General features: G+C 33.6%; 3 protein-coding genes across 3 annotated transcripts; 1 reads left to right on the top strand and 2 right to left on the bottom strand.

Moving 5' to 3' along the window:
- Positions 1-994: 994 nt before the first annotated feature.
- On the top strand, positions 995-1,857 carry LOC133337656 (uncharacterized). The gene is made up of 2 exons (XM_061545863.1): positions 995-1,326; positions 1,453-1,857. Exons 1-2 carry the CDS (start codon positions 1,024-1,026, stop codon positions 1,852-1,854), a joined length of 705 nt encoding a protein of 234 aa, XP_061401847.1. The 5' UTR covers positions 995-1,023; the 3' UTR covers positions 1,855-1,857.
- Positions 1,858-11,687: 9,830 nt separating this feature from the next.
- LOC133337658 (uncharacterized) lies at positions 11,688-13,025 on the bottom strand. Its single transcript, XM_061545865.1, has 3 exons — positions 13,017-13,025; positions 12,177-12,497; positions 11,688-12,060 (listed from the first exon to the last, which is right to left on the bottom strand). Exons 1-3 carry the CDS (start codon positions 13,023-13,025, stop codon positions 11,689-11,691), a joined length of 702 nt encoding a protein of 233 aa, XP_061401849.1. The 3' UTR covers position 11,688.
- A 2,187-nt stretch (positions 13,026-15,212) lies between these two features.
- On the bottom strand, positions 15,213-15,759 carry LOC133337657 (general odorant-binding protein 99b-like). The gene is made up of 2 exons (XM_061545864.1): positions 15,715-15,759; positions 15,213-15,638 (listed from the first exon to the last, which is right to left on the bottom strand). The coding sequence occupies exons 1-2, from the start codon at positions 15,757-15,759 to the stop codon at positions 15,237-15,239; spliced, it is 447 nt and encodes a 148-aa protein (XP_061401848.1). The 3' UTR covers positions 15,213-15,236.
- Positions 15,760-19,265: the final 3,506 nt, after the last annotated feature.

Raw genomic sequence — 19,265 nt, 5'->3', positions numbered from 1 at the left:
CTGAAATTTTAATATTTTTACATGAGTACAAATATTTAGTGGTTAGGGTAGTATATCTAGTTACCAATTAAAATCAACTCCATGTATATTTCTTACTTAATTCTTCGTGCTTTGCACAATTTTCTATCGGTTCTTTTTTGAAGGATCCGTACCAAAATTAAAAATAATTGAAACAAATGATTAACATGAGTAGTGAGTTTATAATAAAATTCGGAATAAGTTCCTACCCCCTAGTCAATGTTGGTAGTGCTATCTAACATTATTGATCTTCAGCAATTAATTAACAATGTTTTTGGTTAAAAACAAATACCATGATTAAAACAAAAACATGTTTGTCTTATACAAATGTCATCACTACTTTGTTTTTTGTTTTTAAATATCATGCTGACCACAATTGGTGTACTCCCCAGAGAATTCTGCTGTTCAATTGTTCTTCTTGATATTGTTTTCTTGTTTCAGTGAAAACAAAAATTAAAACAAAAACATATGTTAGTGACCTAGTCCATCAGTGCAGTCAGTGACTTATTGACAACGGGCAATAAATCGTCAATAGGCGTCAATATACACAGGGAATTGTGAGAGTTGCCCAATACCATGACGACGAGTACGACGACGACGCCGCCAATGATGATGATGATGAATGCGATAACCTTTAACCTTAAATTTCTCATTCATTCCATAGAATTGAATGCGGTCCGTGTATTGACTGTGATTCGAATCGAGTGTTCTGGCGCTGATAACAGCCAAACATCATCAACACAGTACGAGTATATTCTTCCATGGTCCAGACTCGATGGGTGTGAGCGGTAAATACACAGTTCAAATTGGACATTGCCAAGGAAAACAATCATCATCAATGAACTATTATTCGGTATTTTTCATAGCCATCGCCACAATACTAATAAAACAAGTGGGTAGCATTTCCATGAATCGAAATTTCATATTTAATGGAAAAGTAATTTAATCATGTGTGTGTGTTTGTTTTTGTTGTATTATTAGGCATTATGTAATTTGGAGAATGATATGAATGGCGATATCTTGCGTCAGTGTTTACAAGATATAAGCCATCATAATGAGACCGTCACTGAACGCCTGCTGGAGAAATTCAATACCTATGCCAATTGGACCCAGGAGGAGATACCCTGTTTTGCCCGGTGTGTGGCGGCCGAAAAGGGCTGGTTTGACATTGAACGTCATCGTTGGAATAAACAAAAAATTGTCGATGATTTGGGTGCAAATATGTATAATTATTGCCGTTATGAATTCAATCGGCGCTTTAGTAATGTCTGCACCTACGCATTCAAGGGCTTAAAATGTTTGAAACAGGTAAGTGTCAGAGTGTGTGAGAAAATTCCTCGCCCATTACAAAGTAACGAATGCATTTTTCCTACCCTCCATCTCTCCCTCAACCACACTGCCTGTGCTGCTGGCTACCATCGATGCATCCATTAGGCTGAATTGAATGTTATTGTTACATATTCGCATTTGGTAACGTGCATTAAGGAGAAGGCCACCAGCATGTCACAATTATTGGAATATTATCATTTTCCGGCTGGCGAACGCATACCCTGCCTGTTCAACTGTTTCGCCAATAAGGCCCAATTATACGATGACAATTATCAGTGGATTGTTAAAAATTGGTTAAAAGCTTTTGGACCGATACGCGATGAATCGGCTAATATTTCCATTTGCCGCATAAGTGATGAGAAGCGCAGCACCATGAACGTGTGTGCCTGGATGTATGATGAGTATAATTGCTGGGAACGTTTGAATTACAACACTAATGGTTCGGTGGCATATCGGCGAGCGTTGCGAAAAATCAGTAATTCCAACAGCATCGAACATAATAATTGAATGGATCGCAATGAATGAATGAACGACCGAACGACCGACAGAATGTCATCACATTAAATGGAGGAAAATCACATATGTGAGATTGTGTGCGTGCGTGCGAGCGAATGTGTGGGTGTTGCTGAATGTGAGTGTGGTTTACAATTAGAGTTTTAAAACAGTATTGGCGTATATTATTTGTTATAAATATACATTGAAAAAACAAAAATAAAAATATAGTTGACTGATTTCCGTAATATTTTATTGAACGAAACAAAATGAAAAACAATATTGAAAATAATGAACTGATATTTTATTTGTACATTTATTTAATAATAATTATATACATATATATATTTTTTAAAAATATCACAACACTTTTTTATTTATTTCAAATTGAAGATTGCAATAACAAATAAAATAATATGTAATGATGGAATGACGCACATAACGTTATTATTTAAAATACATCGTCATCAGATATTGTAATGATTTAAGTGTATAAAATATTTAAAATTCTCACATTTGTTTGGAGGAATCGGGGAGGAAATTTTAGTAATGCGAAGATTTTAGTAAAAAAAAGGTAATAAATATAGTACAAACGTAGCTAGAATATATAAAATTAATATGGAAAAATTAATCAAATTTGAGTTTGAAAATTCGTCTAAAAGTGTACAAATAATTATACACAAATAAATCGTATAAAGGTGGAATTTTGAAATTGTATATGAGGCTTAAAATTGCTTTACTAGGTTAAGATAAATGGCGGAAATTAAAGTATGTAATCTATAGAATTTATTTTAAGAAATATCATTAGAAGTCCTTGTAAAAGTTGAGAGTCTTCTTTAATAAGAACTGTTCGTAGTGTTTTCAGAAGCCAGAAATTCGGCTAGTTCGAACTTTTACATCCTCCACCATGTGGTGTACATTCAACATATCTTTAAAAAGTCTGGACCTTTATATACATTCAATATCATTGTAAAAACCACATTGCATACAGTCAGAACATCAATGTACAGAAAATTAATTATATGTAAAAATTATTTACTTATATTGACAACATTATGGATAAGATTTGTATTCTCCAAGAATCTCATATACCAAATTATAGCCATTTCGATGAGATTAATACCGAAAATGGGGCAGGATCATCATCATCAAAACATGGACTTATATAGACAATTGTTCACATATATTTGTTTAACTCTCCATTTTCAAAACTTAACAAATCAAAACCAAACCTTTAAATATTTCATTAAAAAAGTGGACTTAAACCACTTTCAATATAAACGAATTATATATGGGCAATATTGCCAATTTTTTAACATAGCTGAAGCGGAGGTTCACCCCTTTATAACTCGAGAACTACTTAAGTATATGAAAAAAGTGAATAGTTTTGGGTTAATTGATCTGTCGTTGCAAACTGTTCATGATATTGACCTCCAAACTTTATTTTGGTGGAAGCTGTGTCTACTTTAATGTAAAAAATGTGTAAAAACACGTTGAGGCGAACCAGTTTTTTTATGTTCTCTATCGATTTGTGACTAAGCCACTCATTGCACGGTCTTCGTGTCAAAATAAAACTAGAAGCCAACAAAATGGGGACTACGCCCCTTATGTATCATTTTTCAAAATTTTCACTGCATCTACCTTTAAATGATGCTGACATTTTGAAGCTCGATTTTGAGTGTTTTTTTAATTTTACTTCTAGCTTTAATACGCAAACAGGAATTTATAAAAATCGATTATAAGATTATTGTAGTCGCGAATCTGCGTAATTTGATATGTATTTTGTGTATGTGGTATGCACAGCTTCAGAGTAATACTCATCAGAAGGTGCGAATTTTGTGCGATCAAATTTCTAAAAAACCTATTTTTCGGGCCAAATTTTTAGATCTGTCAACTGAATGATATGGGTACCCGCGATCAATAAGGTTTTTTACGTTTCTGATGATATAAAATCTTCTTCGTGAAAATCCATCTACTAGAACGGCGGGAACTGGCCTTCCAAAAACACGAAATTTGGAAAAAATGTTTTTGAAAATATCGCGGATTTATTTGCGTTCTCTGTGTATCATTTCCGCTTCAATAAATGACCTCATACGGATTTTGATCTTTTTCAAAAAGAGAACTTTAAAAACTTCAGCCAAAAGAGAGATGTACGCAATTTATCTCAAAAATAGATTTGGCTGGCACATCCATGGTTCTTAATGGACCACATTGAAATGGTATAGATCGATGCAATTTTTTGGGGTGCACACCGAAATCGGATGCGCGTTAATGGCATATGGAGTTTTCGGAAATTATTCGCGTTTTACGAGTTTTTGGGTACTTCAATGTAACGTGCGGCACATCTTAGCCGTCAAATGAAATTTCGCAAAATATACATGGATTGGAAGATAAACTTCAGTACTTCCTGGAAACCGCATGCGCATCAAATGATTTTGAGAATTACGCGATTTACACGCAATTTAAAATGTATATTTCATAATACTATTTTATTTTAAGATTTATTCCTATTTATAGAATTCTAAGATTTATCGGAAGGGTCTTGATATAATCCGCAAGGCGTATACTTATACACAAAAAGTGATTATTATTATATATGTCAATTTTTCGGCGAAATTCGGGTAAACTAGCAGAATAACCCAAAAATTGTTTTCTGAAATTTCTTGTATACAATTAAAAAAATAAATATGATGACATTATTTTTTCGAACCAAAAACAAATATTTTTCAATATCTTGTTTTGTTGTCGCTGTGATTTACAAAAAGCTACACGGACTTGTGTGATTTTGATATCATTTGATTCATCATGGTGTTTAGATTATGTAGATATTTTTAAATTAATTTTTAGGTGTGTGTATATCATTAATATAATGAAAATATTGATGTAATCTGCTATATTATTTTTATTTTGCTCATATTTCGCGAATATGTGCAGCTTTATCGTGATTATTATAATATATTCATATTCTTATTTTACGGAGGAAGATATATATCAACGTTTTTGGTCAATATAATAAACGGCGTAATTTTAAGATTTTTTTTCTTTTGCCCAAAATTAAAACCCCGATAACTTTTGCGCGCATCAACCAAAAATTTGATCGCGAACGGTTTCGGAGTCAGAACATTTTTCTCTATATGTGTACCAAAAATCATTGATGTGCCACAAAAACAAAAAAGCTGATTTTTTGAAAATGGAATATTAAAAAATTGGCAATATTGCCCATATATTGCTATTACTCCCTGAAAGTTTTGTATTGGTTACATCGGTTTACTTTTAAGAGGGGTATAATATTATAAAAGATGAACAATTTGGATTTCGAAAACAACATCCTACTATACGCAAGGATCTATGTTGTCCCAAACGGCGGACGATGCGGACGATACAGATATAATGACAAGTTGAAAAGTTTCTAATGCAATTATAAAAAAGATGAAACTGTCATTAAATCATATTAATAAATTTTTCCAAAAATGGAAAATAAAAATAAATGAGGCAAAAACACATGCGATAATTTTTCCGTTTAACAAATCTTCGAAACGAGTCCCAACTGTAACACTGAGATTTTCCAACAACAATATCGACATTCAAACATATGTTAAATATCTTGAAATCAAATTAGACAAAAATCTCAACTTTAGAAATCATGTTATAAATGCATCAGAAAAAGCATGTATAAAATATGTATCCGTCTAATAATGACATATGGCTGTCCAGTGTGAAATGGATTGTGTGCAAAAACGCACATCAAAAAGTTGCAAATTATACAGAATAAAAATCTAAAACTAATCTTTGGTCTTAACAAACGTTTTTCTTTTGTTTTTGCAAAATATTCAGTTTTTCTACCAAAATTCTCCATCGACGGTACCAGGAGGATCTGATCACAACATTTATTGAAAAAGCTGCATTAAATTTGGAACTACGAAATAGAACGTCGAATTATCCATTGATTAAAAATTTGCATAACTAACTAAAGTATATATCTCTACATATATAAAAATTACATGTATGTTCGTGATAACTCAAACTAAACTCAAAAACTACTGCACCGATTGGGACCAAATTGTATGTACATGTTCTATGGGGCGTGAGGAGTGTTTCTGTGTAGTTTGAAGTTCATCCGACAGATGGCGCAATATTTTTTTTTTGTGGTTTTTCACCATAATTCAAGAACTACTGCACCGATTTTGACCAAATATATATGCTCTATGAGGCGTGAGTAGTGTTTTTGTGTTTAATTTTAAGTTCGTCCGACAGATGGCGCGATATATAGCTTCTTTGTGTTTTGCGCTATTAGAGATTGGGTGCTTAATCGGCATGTACCGACGTTAAGTATCATATATAACCTGTTTTCGTGAAAAGTACGTGGGAGACAAACGAAAAAAGAATAACTTATCAAATTGAAGTGAAATTAATTTAAGTCTATTTATAAAAAATGATGTACAAATGTATAGTAACTCATCAATTGAGAACGGCGGCACCGATTAGACTCAAAATTTCTTTCAGTTGTCTCTAATTGAAGAGGGAATGATTTTATGAAAGAAAATTTTTAGAGAAATACGCAAAAATCTTGAAAACATATTTTAAAGGAAGGGCTGGGACATATACCATTATTATTTGGGACATATACCATAAAGTGATACTATACCTACAATTTACATAGAAGTTCCTTATCCTACATGAAATACCGAATTAAAGGCAATGTATACGGTATTTATTACTACTTTCAAAGTACATAAAATCGTACTATGCCAAAATAGCATATATCACCTTTCACCATACTGTGGTACAGGGTATTACGCCTTTGTGCAAAAGGAAACGAGATAGACACATGGTTCCTTTTGACAATATGCATAGAATCACTTTCTGAGTCGATTTATAAATTTCCGTCCGTCTGTTGGTGTTAAATTGTAAACAAATTACATGTCGCATTTATAATCCGATTTGGATGAAATCGGGTTTTTCCCTATTGGGGAAAATCGGTTCAGTTTTATATATAGCTCCTATATATATTTTCGTCCAATTTTATGTAAATATGGCACAGCGTACGAAATTAAGTCTAAAATGATGTGTGCAAAGTTTCGTGAGAATCGGTTCTGATTTAGATATAGCTCCCATATATAGTTTCGTCCGATTTTATGTAAATGGACCATGTACGTACGGAATTAAGTCTAAAATGATGTGTATTGAGGGTATCTGATTGAGATTAAATTTATGTAAATAAAATCGATTTACATAAAATTGTCCCATTATACGCAAACGACTCTAATCTTGCTCGAATGAAATGAAATTTAGCATAGGTTCCAGATCACATATTCAAGTTTGTTCAATGTCATGTCAATGTTCTTTCGAAAAGGCGGAGTCTGTTAGGACACATATTTAGAATATACCCAAAGTGGTGAAGGGTATCATATAGTTGGCCCAGTACGACTTTACTCCTTTCCTTACTGTTTTTTATTGTAGAAATTTGACGTACATTTTTTGTAAATAATTTCTGAAATATATTTTCCATGAATTCGTTAATTTTTACCAAAACAACGTTTGCCGGGTCTGCTAGTATATATATATATATATATATATAATATCACAATAATGTATAAAGTTTTTCCTATATATTTGCCTTAAAATGTATATGACTATAAAGGATCTGTTTACTAATTGAAACATTAAAAAGTAACTTATTTGTTGCAATACTTCTAGTAAATTCTCAAAAACTATTTTATGTATTATAAATACCAATTTAAATGTATATTGATAGATGAAATATTTTAATAAAAAAAAACTTATTAGGGTTGCCCCCATATAACCGTTCCCATCAATATTCGGTATTTTGAAGGTTTTTAGTCGCAATTTCCAACCGAAGAAAAAACTTATTTGTAGAAAAGTTCAATGTAGGTCCATGTTTAGGCGCAGTCTCTATCTATAGGTCCCGCCCCATTTTAGGTATTTACATTGTTCCAAATACATTCTAACGGAAGTGGCTGTACTCTGGCATTCTGGGCAAAGAATTTTCCACTTTTTTGACTTACGGATACTTCAACAACATCGTTGCCGAAAATTAGGTAAATTTTTATATCCTACACAACTATGTTGTCAGGGTATTATTGCTTTGTGCAGCCCCAAAAATTTCTAACACCGCGAAATATTGGTCCTAGACCTTTAAGTGTACCGATCGTCATATCTCGACTAGCTGAGTCGATCTACACATGTGTGTCCGTCCGTCCGTCTTTCCATTATAATTTGTAAACACGATACAGGCCACAGTTATGAGCCAATCTTCGCGAAATTTTGCATGTATGATGGGTTCTGGTCAATGAAGACCCCTATTGTTTTTGGTAAAGATCGGTTAATATTTAGGGGATGAAAAAAAACCGACAAAAATTAAGTATTTGTTCCATATACTGAATTTTAGTCGGTTTTTCTGGTCGCTTTAGAGGCCGCAGTTATGGTCCGAACATGTTGAAATTTTACATAGAGAAGGGGATCGGACCAATGTATAAGCCTGCCTGTTTTGATAAAGTTCGGTCAATATTTAGCGGGTCGAATGGACCCTGAATTTTGTGTGAAAAAATACAAAATATTTATTCTGGGGCGTATATATTTACCCCTGGAGAAGTTGATAGTATAGGAGGAGTCGTAGAATAGTCGTTGGCCTTTAAATTTATACCAATTATATTGTCGTATGTACTCGTGTGTGGGAGTTACACGTAAATATTTACATGTGCTTACGTATTCATATATTATTTAGTAACCCATTACCACATTAGAGGGCGATAATATAGCACGGATCGCTTTGAATTTTTTAAGAGAATCAAGGACAACGCCAATAATTTTCGGTGATGATCAGATAATAATATTGGGATGTAGTGGACCAAAAAATTGTTTTTTGCTTTTTTTCGAGTCGATCTATAGACAAAAATTGAAAGCCGAACATTACAACACAACCCACGGTGAAGGAAATCTGGACAAGTAATTAGAAGGGCTGTACTGAATATTAGTAATAATAATATTTGTTGACCTCTAGTCGGTCATGAGGTTGCAAATATTGTGAAGTATTGCCCAAGCTCAGAATGTAGTACCACAGAAACCACTCACTGGTTTTCTTTTTCTCTTGCGTTATCCTGTCTTGCAGCGAATTAGCGATATGTTTGTAACAGACCAAAGAAAACGAGATAGACACATGATTCCTTTTGAAAATATGTATTCATCTGTCCATGTATTCTTGTAACCAAAGCACATTTCGCATTTATGATCCGAATAAGATAAAATTTGGCACAGCTCACATATTTTTTTCCAAACACAAACCTTATTGAAAGTGGAAATAATCGGTTCAGATTTAGATATAGCTCCCTAAATGATGTCCCTCTTGTTTGCCAGATTGACACGAAATTTCAGCAGACATCATTTTTAAGACTTGTAACTTTTTTTTGAAGACTTAAAGAAGAATGAACATTTTGTTGTTGTTTTTGTCTTGTTTTTTATTAAAGGAAAGGTCTTCTTATCGATGGTGGACATGATCAACTTCCGAATATCAAAATTTCAACGCAATTAGAAATATTACATATTTGGCTGCTCGAAAATTAGGAAACTGGCGGACCTGGGAAAATTAGTTTTGCGAAATAAGAAAGATCGACCGATTACATGTATTTTCACTTGAAATCTAAAGAAAACATTCTAGAGTAGTTATTAGTTTCAATTAAATAAAAATAAAATACTAAATTACACCCAATTTGAAAAAATTGACCCCAATACCGATACTTGGAAAAATTTTACTATGACGGCTATGCTAAATAGTTGTAATAAAGTCAGGAACCAACGAACTTCTCATTGAATATTCCCATCAAACAACTAAGGGAACTAATTAGGATCAGTGGCGATATCCGAAACTATAGTCCCGTCGGCTGACAATGTCATACATTCTCCACTAATAAATAGATTTTTTTGTTTATAAAAACAACAAACTGGGATTTAGCATGGCGATTTTGGAAAACAAAATTCAAATGGTATCCCTAATAACCCTCCAACAATACGGAAGTTTTTATAAAACAATAAACTTGGAATAAGCCTGACTATTTTATCAATGACAGTTAAGCGATATTGATCAACATACCCTTCACCACACTGAGGTACAGGGTATTATGTCTTTGTGCATATGTTTGTAACAGGCAAAAATAATCGAGATAGACCCATGGTTCCTTTTGAGAATATGCATAGAATCACTTTCTGAGTTGATTTATGCATGCCCGTCCGTCCATGTATTTTTGTTAACAAAGTACAGGTCGTATTTATGATCCGATTTGGATGAAATTTAGCACAGGTCACTTAATTGGCCCAAGGACGAACCAGATTTAGATATAGCTCCCATATATATCTTCGTCCGATTTATGGTTAATGTTGTACCAAAGTCCCTATATATCTTTCGATTTGCACGAAATTTGTTATAGCGTAATGGATTAGGTCTAGAATGATGTGTGTTAAGTTTCCTGAGTTTCAGATTTATATATAGCTCCCAACATCCCAAATAACCCGCCAACACTACTATAGCTCCCATATATATCTTCGTCCGATGTAAGGTAAAAGGTGTACCAAAGTCCCTATATATCTTTCGATTTGCACGAAATATGTCATGGAGTAAGGAATTAGGTCTAGAATGATGTGTGTTAAGTTTCGTGAAAATATGTTAAGATTTAGATATAGCTCCTATATACTTTTTCTTCCGATTTTTGTAAACTGTGCACTAAAGACCCAAAGTTTGTCCGATTATCACACAATTTTTTGCAATGAACTGTAGTTAATATAAGTTAATCTCTGGCAAGTATCATTGAAACCGGTTCATTTTCATCCGATTTTACACAAAATTGACACAAATTTTGCACAACGTACTGAAGTAAGTATAACCTAAAAATTAGATATATAAATGCTTCCCCAAGGTGGGTCCAACCGGCACAAAAATTTGCACTACGTACTGAAGTTACTATAAGACAAAGTGCGGCAAGTTTAGTTGAAATCGGTTTAGATTTAGATATAGACTGTTGGCTACAAAATTTTGCACAATGTAGTGAATTTAGTATAGCGTACCGTGTGCAAATTATTGTAAGAATCGCTTCATGTATAGTTTCATCCGATTTTTATTAAATGGATCAACAAAGACCCAAAGGTAGACCGATTTACACAACATTGTGCACAACGACGTCGGTTAGGATTCATATGTTGACTATACCCAAAGTGGTGAAGGGTATCATATAGTCAGCTCCGTCCGACTTTACTACTTTCCTTACTGGTTTTTGTATAAAGATTAGCTGCCAATCAAATTCTAACTATCCCATGAGTAGTAGCATTGTATGTGCAAAATTTCGGATATCTCCCTTAAATATTGTGGTCTACTGTGATTTCAACAATTATAGGGACAGATGTCACTAAGTTTGCAAGAAAATTCTATTCTGGATACGATTTTTATCGAAATGTTAAAAACTGAGCAATAAATTCAATTTACACACATTAATATAGCACTGTTGTATTTATGTGAGAAATCGGTATTACGAAAGTCGTTATAATACGACAAAGCTGCCGTTATAGATTCTGTTGACGACGGCGAACATACAATTAAAAAATAATAATTTTAAATATTTTTTATAACAATATTTACTGATTAATTTTATGACAAATTGTGAAGATTGTGAAGTTCGTTCTCCTTATATGTTACACAGTTGAATTCCAAGCATATGATGCCCCAGCATAATTCTAATTGATGCACATCCAGGACTTTTAAAAATTATTGCTTATTAAATTTCAATATTCTCTTTATTTCAAATTTATTTCTAAACACACATTTCTTACTATTCTATTAACTATTCAATTCTCTTTGGCCGCACTAGCCATGGCATAACATGTAAATTCCTTATACATCCATGCACAAATATTACGATTACGTTTCATAGCCATTGCTTCACAGGCCGCTGTATTTGCATTCTCCACAGATATATTTAATTTTGTATTCAAACCTCGAATATCCCATTGATGCAAGCGATGATTAAATAATTGCAATTTTTCCAAAAAACACCGCGAGTAGCAGGGGATGGGCTCTTTGACGGGGAAACGGCTGTAGTCACCGAACGACTGCCATTCCGATTGATCGAATTTGTGCAGACAATCTTTCATGGCCAGTTTGGCATCCATATCGATGTTGTCCATGCCATCGATTACAACGAACGGATCATTTTCCAGCTAATTCAACGGAAAGGAATTTTAATTTAAATAACTCAGTCGTAAGTTCGTTTATTCAATGAATGATTCCATTTCGAATGAAAACCACCACACACTGATTGCTTGCAAATACTTACATTGACCATACAATGGAAACCTTTGTAGGCAATTTCACACTTATCCTTGCCCTCGGACAATTTGGGTTTACACACTTCATAGACGGAGGCACCAAATTTGCTGATAACTTTATCCTCAATGAAGCCTTCCGTTTCGGTGTAGAAGTCGAACATGTTTTCGAGATAGCAGTTGGTGAAGCAGGGCAATTCTTCGTAGTTAATCGACCAATCTTTAAAACGTTTTAGGCGTTCAGCATTTTCGTAAGAGGCTCCACCATAACGTTCCAAACACTTGCCCAAAACATAACCCTCGTGGCGATCTATATTGGCAGCCACAAAATTCTGTAATTTAAATTTTTTACTCAACAATTTTATTTTGTTCACATGGATTTAATATTTGTTGTTCTTCTTCTTTTCAAATAATAACCTGACACAATAGTATCGCCAATGTGATGATGAATATAGGGCAACACGTTTTCATTTTGCTGACAATACCGTTGTCCGATGCTTGCGGTCAATTAGAAATTCTACCTAAAACTGACTACAAATTTAATTTGGAAAACTTTTTTTGGGTGATATGATTTGATTTGAAAAAGTAATTTTAGCAAATTCTGTTTTAATCTGTTTAGCCCACTTATGTGCACATGTGTGTGTGTGTGAGTGTATGTCATTAGCAAATTGACTACCCTTTTTTAGTACTTAAATAAATTAATATTGTATTTTTTTTAAAATATTTTTATTTTCAATACTTTTTTTGCTGATAAGAAATCTATGTTTAGTACTTTTTTACGCTGCTATTGACTTTGAATACGCTTAAGATTCTGTTATTTGTGGAATAAACAAAACATCATTGACAATTACCAAGTTCATTTACATGTGAAGATGTATATATTTAGATTTATTATTACAGATAAGGCCAATGTTTTTTTGTAAAGGACAAAGGTTGTCGTCTTCACTTGAGAGGGAGAGAAAATGTTAGATTGTATTTCAATTAAATTTATTTTGTTATATGTTAAACTTGCCTATATTTGATAACAAAAATTAAGAGAATGACTAAGGAAATAATGCATTTAATAAGGGTCGAATTAAGTCAAAAAATTTTTTGACCCCGAGAATGGGTGGCGTCCCCTTAAGCTAAATATTAGGTTGGGGAAAAAGGCAGATAGCTGTACTGATAGATTTCTGGTAAAGTAACCATCAAACAATTTCAAAAAATTTCTTTGCTGTTTTTTGTTTGGTGCATTCAGTTGTGAGTTACAGGGTGTTAAAAATGGAGGTGAACAGTTTTTCTTTTATAAAGGCGAAAATGCAAGCCAAGTTGGTGTTAATGGTTCCGATACTGTAACAGTGCAATTGTGATTTCGTAGATTCCGTTCAGGAATTCTTGATGTTAAAGATGCGCCACGCACCTCGCCGGTCGTCGAAAGTGTCAATAAAATTTGAGAAATGATAGTAACATCGCCCAGGAGTAAAAAATCGATCATAACTTTTTTAAATCATTTACAAAAAAAAAAAAAAATGTTTGAAATCTGGATACCTTGAGCTTTATACCAGTAAAATTTTATATCATGTGGGTCAATTAAACAGATGGAAGTGGTGATTATAATAAAGGTGAAAATTTAAGATCATCATCAAAAACGTCATACTTAAAACTCATAAATATGATTTTTTCCTAAAAAAATCAGTTCTTGAACCTAGTGCCACGCAGAGACAGATGATATTTTAATGATTTTAGCACAATCGATATATGTTCTGACATGTTCCAGAATTTTACGAGCGTCTGCATCCGCCCATAAACTTAAGAGTTATTACCGATAATATAAAAACCCTTCACCACTTTGTGTATATTCTACATAGGGAGGGAACACTTTACGAACTTAAGTTAGTGTCTATACGTGAACAGACTAACATCAATCCATGCACATAACTTTCTGCTACCTATGTCAAATTTCACTTTATTCGTGCAGATTTAGAGTCGTTTAAATCTGAACCGATTTTCACGAAACTTAACACAGATCATTCTAGACTAAATTCAGTACACTATGTCAAATTTCGGGCAAATCGGGAGATATGCTATGCCATTGTTGCCCGGAGAAAACGAAATACCAGAAACACTAAATACGGAAAATGTGCGGTAACAAACAAATGTTTAAAAACCTCATAATACAAAACAATTGGTGTACCGATATATGATATTGATATTTTGATTTTTTAGTAGGAATATCAAGTTAGAAAATATAAATTAGGGCCAATTTGGTGAAAAGAGACAATTATTTTTCAAAATATTAAATTATAGCCAATTTTTGATGAAAAACTTGCCCGAAGTACCGAACAATGGGATGTAGGATACAATCTAAAGCTTGTACAGATATTTTGTAGGAAGATTTGATAGCCAATGAAAACCCAATAGAGATATCTCATTTGCTATCCCAATAAGGTCTCAAATTACAGCCAATTCGTTTGAAAAGTGTGCTCAAAGTCTTCCAAATACAGAATATATTCATACCGAATATAGCAAAACGTCGACCGATAATCATATTTTCAAAACATAAGTTGTAATAACAATAAATGTGCACAATTTAAAAGCTATATCGAATTCGGACAAATTTAATATATACTCTACTTCATGCTGGATGGTATAAAACTGCGATCGGTGCGCTTCAAACTACTTGTATGAGATCTCCACAGGTAATGAAATATGCTTTTGTGCGTATGATACCGAAACATAACAGAAATTGAATGTGTGAATCTTCAAAGACGAGTCAAATCCAAAGATTGGTAGAAGAAGCAAATAGGCGTAAAGCAACGTAGGTCCTGTTAATTTTCGGGGAAATAGGGAAACGATGCACTGAGCACCATTTCATATAGCCATAATAACTTCGAACTAAATAAAATCTAGTTTTAATGAAATAGATGTAAATTTTAAAATTTCGTAAACAATTTTTATTCCTTTTGTTTGTAAAAATTTTTAAAACAAAATTATCACAATTTTTCTGTCACAACAAATTCTATTTACAAAATTACCTATTTATATATGTATATCCAATTAAAAATTTAATTCACAGCCCCTGTCAAGGTTTCTTAATTTCCTTTTGGTGTAGCAAAAGCGGCACGGACAACATGACGATTGATTGGCAACCAGCACGAGAACACACGATGGGCAAAAGTACAAACATCCGATTCCCATTCATTGTGATCGATGCATTTTTCCAAACCATGTTGTATAGTACTCAAATATTGATTATTATTTTGTGTGTACTGCTTGTAGATGGCCTTTTCGTCGAAACCTTTCTTTTCGCTAAAGATGCCCATTTTTTCGACCCAACATTTAACGTAGCATTTCGTACGTTTGTGATCGGGGAATTTATACTGCAGATATTGTTCGTAGATTTCATCGGGAACGTTATATTCTTCACGACATTCTTCGTGAGCTTTAAGAGCATCCTCGGGGGTGCGCACCTCAAATTTGGCAGCAGCAAAGGCCTGCTTGAAATAACGTCAAAGCATTTAAATTAAAAACAAATATCCTTATGAATTTTTTGTAAATCTCAAGACTTACCAAAGCCAAACCAAAAACGAAAAGACACACTAGTTGGAATTTCATTGCTGCGAGAATTGTTGTTTATTTCTCAACGTCTTTAGATAAACTGAATCGTCGTGATGCTGAATTATTTCGATATAAAAACTATTGTCTCTTTTTTTTCCAGAAATTGATACCAACCACCATCAACCGGTTTCTTGTATCTGCATACAAATCGTGGTCCGGTTGTTTTTCAAGACTGGTTTCAAACTTGCATAATATGGACCGCAAAGTAAACATAAATGATAACCAAATAGGTGGGGTAAGGCGGCCGGTGCTTGACGTCTGTCTTGTTACCCAGTCAAGGTGCCAGTGTACCAGAGGAGCTTTGCCATTAAGAAAACGACAAGCAAGTTGTGAGGTGAGGCGAAGGAAAATGACAGAAGATGTTTAATTGACTTTAATTAGTTAACGCTCAAATGTCAACATAATTTCATGTGGCAAAATAAAACAAATGATTTACTAATCTCAAATACTCGAATGTAAACAAACGACATAGTGTCTAAGAGAAATACTAAGTGAATAGAAATTGATTTTATTGAAACGAGAAAATTCGATTGTTATTTTGTACTTGTATTATTAGGAGTATTTAAACATATTCCACAAAAATAATAATAATAATATAAAAAATAAAAAAATTCAAAAAACTGCTGCAACATAGGAATTTTGAACAATAAAAAAATGCTTAGCCTACTGAGGAATCTTCTTCTACAGAAAACAAGTGCTCAGCCCACTGAGGAATATATTTTCTATATAAAAAAATGTTCAGCCTACTGAGGAATATCTTTTTCTATAGAAAAAAATGCTCAGCCCACTATGGAATATTTTTTCTATAGAAAAGAATGCTCAGAACCCTCTGAGAATTATTCTATAGAAAAAAATTGCTCAAAACCCCCGAAAAATATTTTTTTTTATAGAAAACCAGTAAGGAAAGTTCAAAAGTCGGACGGGGCTGACTATATGATACCCTTCACCAAATTGGGTACACACATAGATACATAGATAATACAGACATAGAATCTTTTGAGGACCATTGAGATGGTTCGGGCGGAATTAAATGTGCTATCGAGATAGATATTTGAACCAATTGAAAAAACTCCATACACATACCATTCTGAAATCAATGAAAAATTGCATGTCAAACGGGCAGACTTGGATTCTTTGGTGTACCATTTGTATGAAATCGAGTAAAATTATGTATGGGAGCTATATATAAAACACATGGACAAAATTGAGTAACCGTTGTATACACCATTTGTTTTTTGTTATCACTCTATATTCAATTTAATACCCTCCGCCAAATTTCGTGTAAATCGAACAAATATAGGACCTTCGGTACACCATTTAACCACCATGTGCTAAATTTTATGTCAATCGGAGTGGTGAAGGCTATAAAAATATTTCTCAATGGATTGATTATTTTTTAATAAAGAAAAAATATTCCTCAGTGGGCTGATCAATTTTCTTCTATAGAAAAAATATTCCTCAGTGAGTATTTTTTTTTTTTTTTTTTTTTGTAAAGAAAAACCGGTCCTCAGTGTTCTTAAGAAAAAATATTCCTCAGTGAACTGAGCAGTGTTTTTTCTGTAGAGGAAATATTTCTTTGTGGGCTTTGAATTTTTTTTTCTATAGAAAAAATATTCCTCAGTGGCCTGAGCAATTGATCAGCCTCTTAGAATATTTTTTCGATAGAAAAAATTACTTAGCCCACTGAAAACCAGTAAGGAAAGTAGTAAAGTCGCACGGGGCCGACTATATGATATCCTTCACCACTTTGGGTATATTCAATAGATAAATACTAACAGACGTAAGTAAAATGAAATTGAATCCATAAACATGTCATTCTGCAATGATACTAAATTTTTAATATTAACGTATTTTGGTGCACCATTTACATTAAATTGGACGAAAATATGTATGGGAGCTATATCTAAATCTGAACCGATTTTCAGGAAAATTAACACACAACATTATATGCCTAATTCGTTAAGCTGTTCCAAATTTCGTGCAAATCGAAAGATATATAGGGACTTTGGTGGACCATTTACATTAAATCGGACGAAAATATATATGGGAGTTATATCTAAATCTGAACCGATTTTTCCCAATTTCAATAGGGTTCGTCCTTGGGCCAAATAAGTGTACCACAGAGTGGTGAAGGGTATAAAAATTGCTCAGAACCCTCTGAGGAATATTTTTTCTATAGGAAAAAAATTGCTCAGCCCGCTGAGGAATATTTTTCCAATTGGAAAAAAATTGCTCAGCCCACTGAGGAATATTTTTTCGATAGAAAAAAATTGATCAGCTCAGTGAGGAATAGAAAAAAATTGAGTAAAATTTTTTCTATAGAAAAAATATCTCAGCCAGCTGAATAATAGCTTTTTTTGCCTGTATTTATACCCTACACAACTATGTTGTCAGGGTATTATAGCTTTGTGCAGCCCCAAAAGTTTGTAACGCCGCGAAATATTGGTCCTAGACCCACCTTTAAGTATACCGATCGACATATTTCGCCTAGCTAAGTCGATCTAGACATGTGTGTCCGTCCGTCCGTCTGTCCATTATAATTTGTAAACACGATACAGGACACAGTTATGGACTAATCTTCACGAAATTTTACATGTAGGATGGGTTCTGGCCAATGAAGACCCCTATTGTTTTTGGGAAAGATGGATTAATATTTAGGGGATGAAATGGACCAAATACTAAATTTTTGTCGGTTTTTCTGGTCGCTCCAGCGGCCGCAATTATGGCCCAAACATCGTGAAATTTTCCATGGAGAAGGGGATCAGGCCAAGGAATAAGCATGTCTGTTTTCATAAAGATCGGTCAATATTCAGTGGGTCAAATGGACCCTGACTTTTGTGTGAAAAATGACAAAATTTGTATTCTATAGCGTACATATTTACCCCTGAAGGACATAGACCCGAGAAGTTTATATTATATCCAAGAGGAGTGGTTGACCTTTAAATTAATACCAATTATATTGTTGTATGTGCTCGGATGTGGGAGTTACACCTAAATATTTACAGGTATCTCCGTATTCGTATATTATTTAGTAACCCATTATAACTCTAGAGAGCGGAACTATAGCGCTGGTCGCTTTGAAATGTCCCATGAGGTTCCAGTTATGGTCAAGGACAACGCCTATAATTTTCGGTGATGATCAGATAATAATTTTAGAATAGAGTGGATCGAAAACTTAATTTATTTTTGTGTTATTATCGAGTCGATCTATAGACCACAAATGGAAGCCGAACATCACAACACAACCCACGGTGAAGGGAATCTGGACAATAGCTGTACTGAATACTCGTAATATTCGGAAAATATGTCAGTTTGAGGAAGAGTTGCTGTTTACCACTAATCGGGCAAGAGGGTGCAAATATCACGAATTATTTCCCAGGATCGGAATATACATCCGCAGAACATTTGAGTTCCGTGGTAGTTGTGTAGGGTATCGTATGGTCGGCCCCGTCCGACTATACTGCTCCGCTCACTGGTTTCAATTTAAAATTACACTTTCCAAT

The sequence above is a fragment of the Musca vetustissima genome, unplaced genomic scaffold (genome assembly GCF_032173495.1).
Source record: "Musca vetustissima isolate MV318-11 ecotype Yass unplaced genomic scaffold, APGP_CSIRO_Mvet_v1 utg43677, whole genome shotgun sequence".
Taxonomy (NCBI): Eukaryota; Metazoa; Arthropoda; class Insecta; order Diptera; family Muscidae; genus Musca; species Musca vetustissima.
This window is presented reverse-complemented; position numbering and strand designations above follow the sequence as displayed.

Bases quoted from the DNA above. Each gene is read 5' to 3' on its own strand.
- LOC133337656 (XM_061545863.1), top strand. From the start codon at position 1,024: ATGAATGGCGATATCTTGCGTCAGTGTTTACAAGATATAAGCCATCAT. The intron at 1,327-1,452 runs GTAAGTGTCAGA...TGCATCCATTAG, and splicing joins GCTTAAAATGTTTGAAACAG to GCTGAATTGAATGTTATTGT.
- LOC133337657 (XM_061545864.1), bottom strand. From the start codon at position 15,759: ATGAAATTCCAACTAGTGTGTCTTTTCGTTTTTGGTTTGGCTTTG. The intron at 15,639-15,714 runs GTAAGTCTTGAG...TATTTCAAGCAG, and splicing joins TCGTTTTTGGTTTGGCTTTG to GCCTTTGCTGCTGCCAAATT.
- LOC133337658 (XM_061545865.1), bottom strand. The intron at 12,061-12,176 runs GTAAGTATTTGC...CCGTTGAATTAG, and splicing joins GTTTCCATTGTATGGTCAAT to CTGGAAAATGATCCGTTCGT.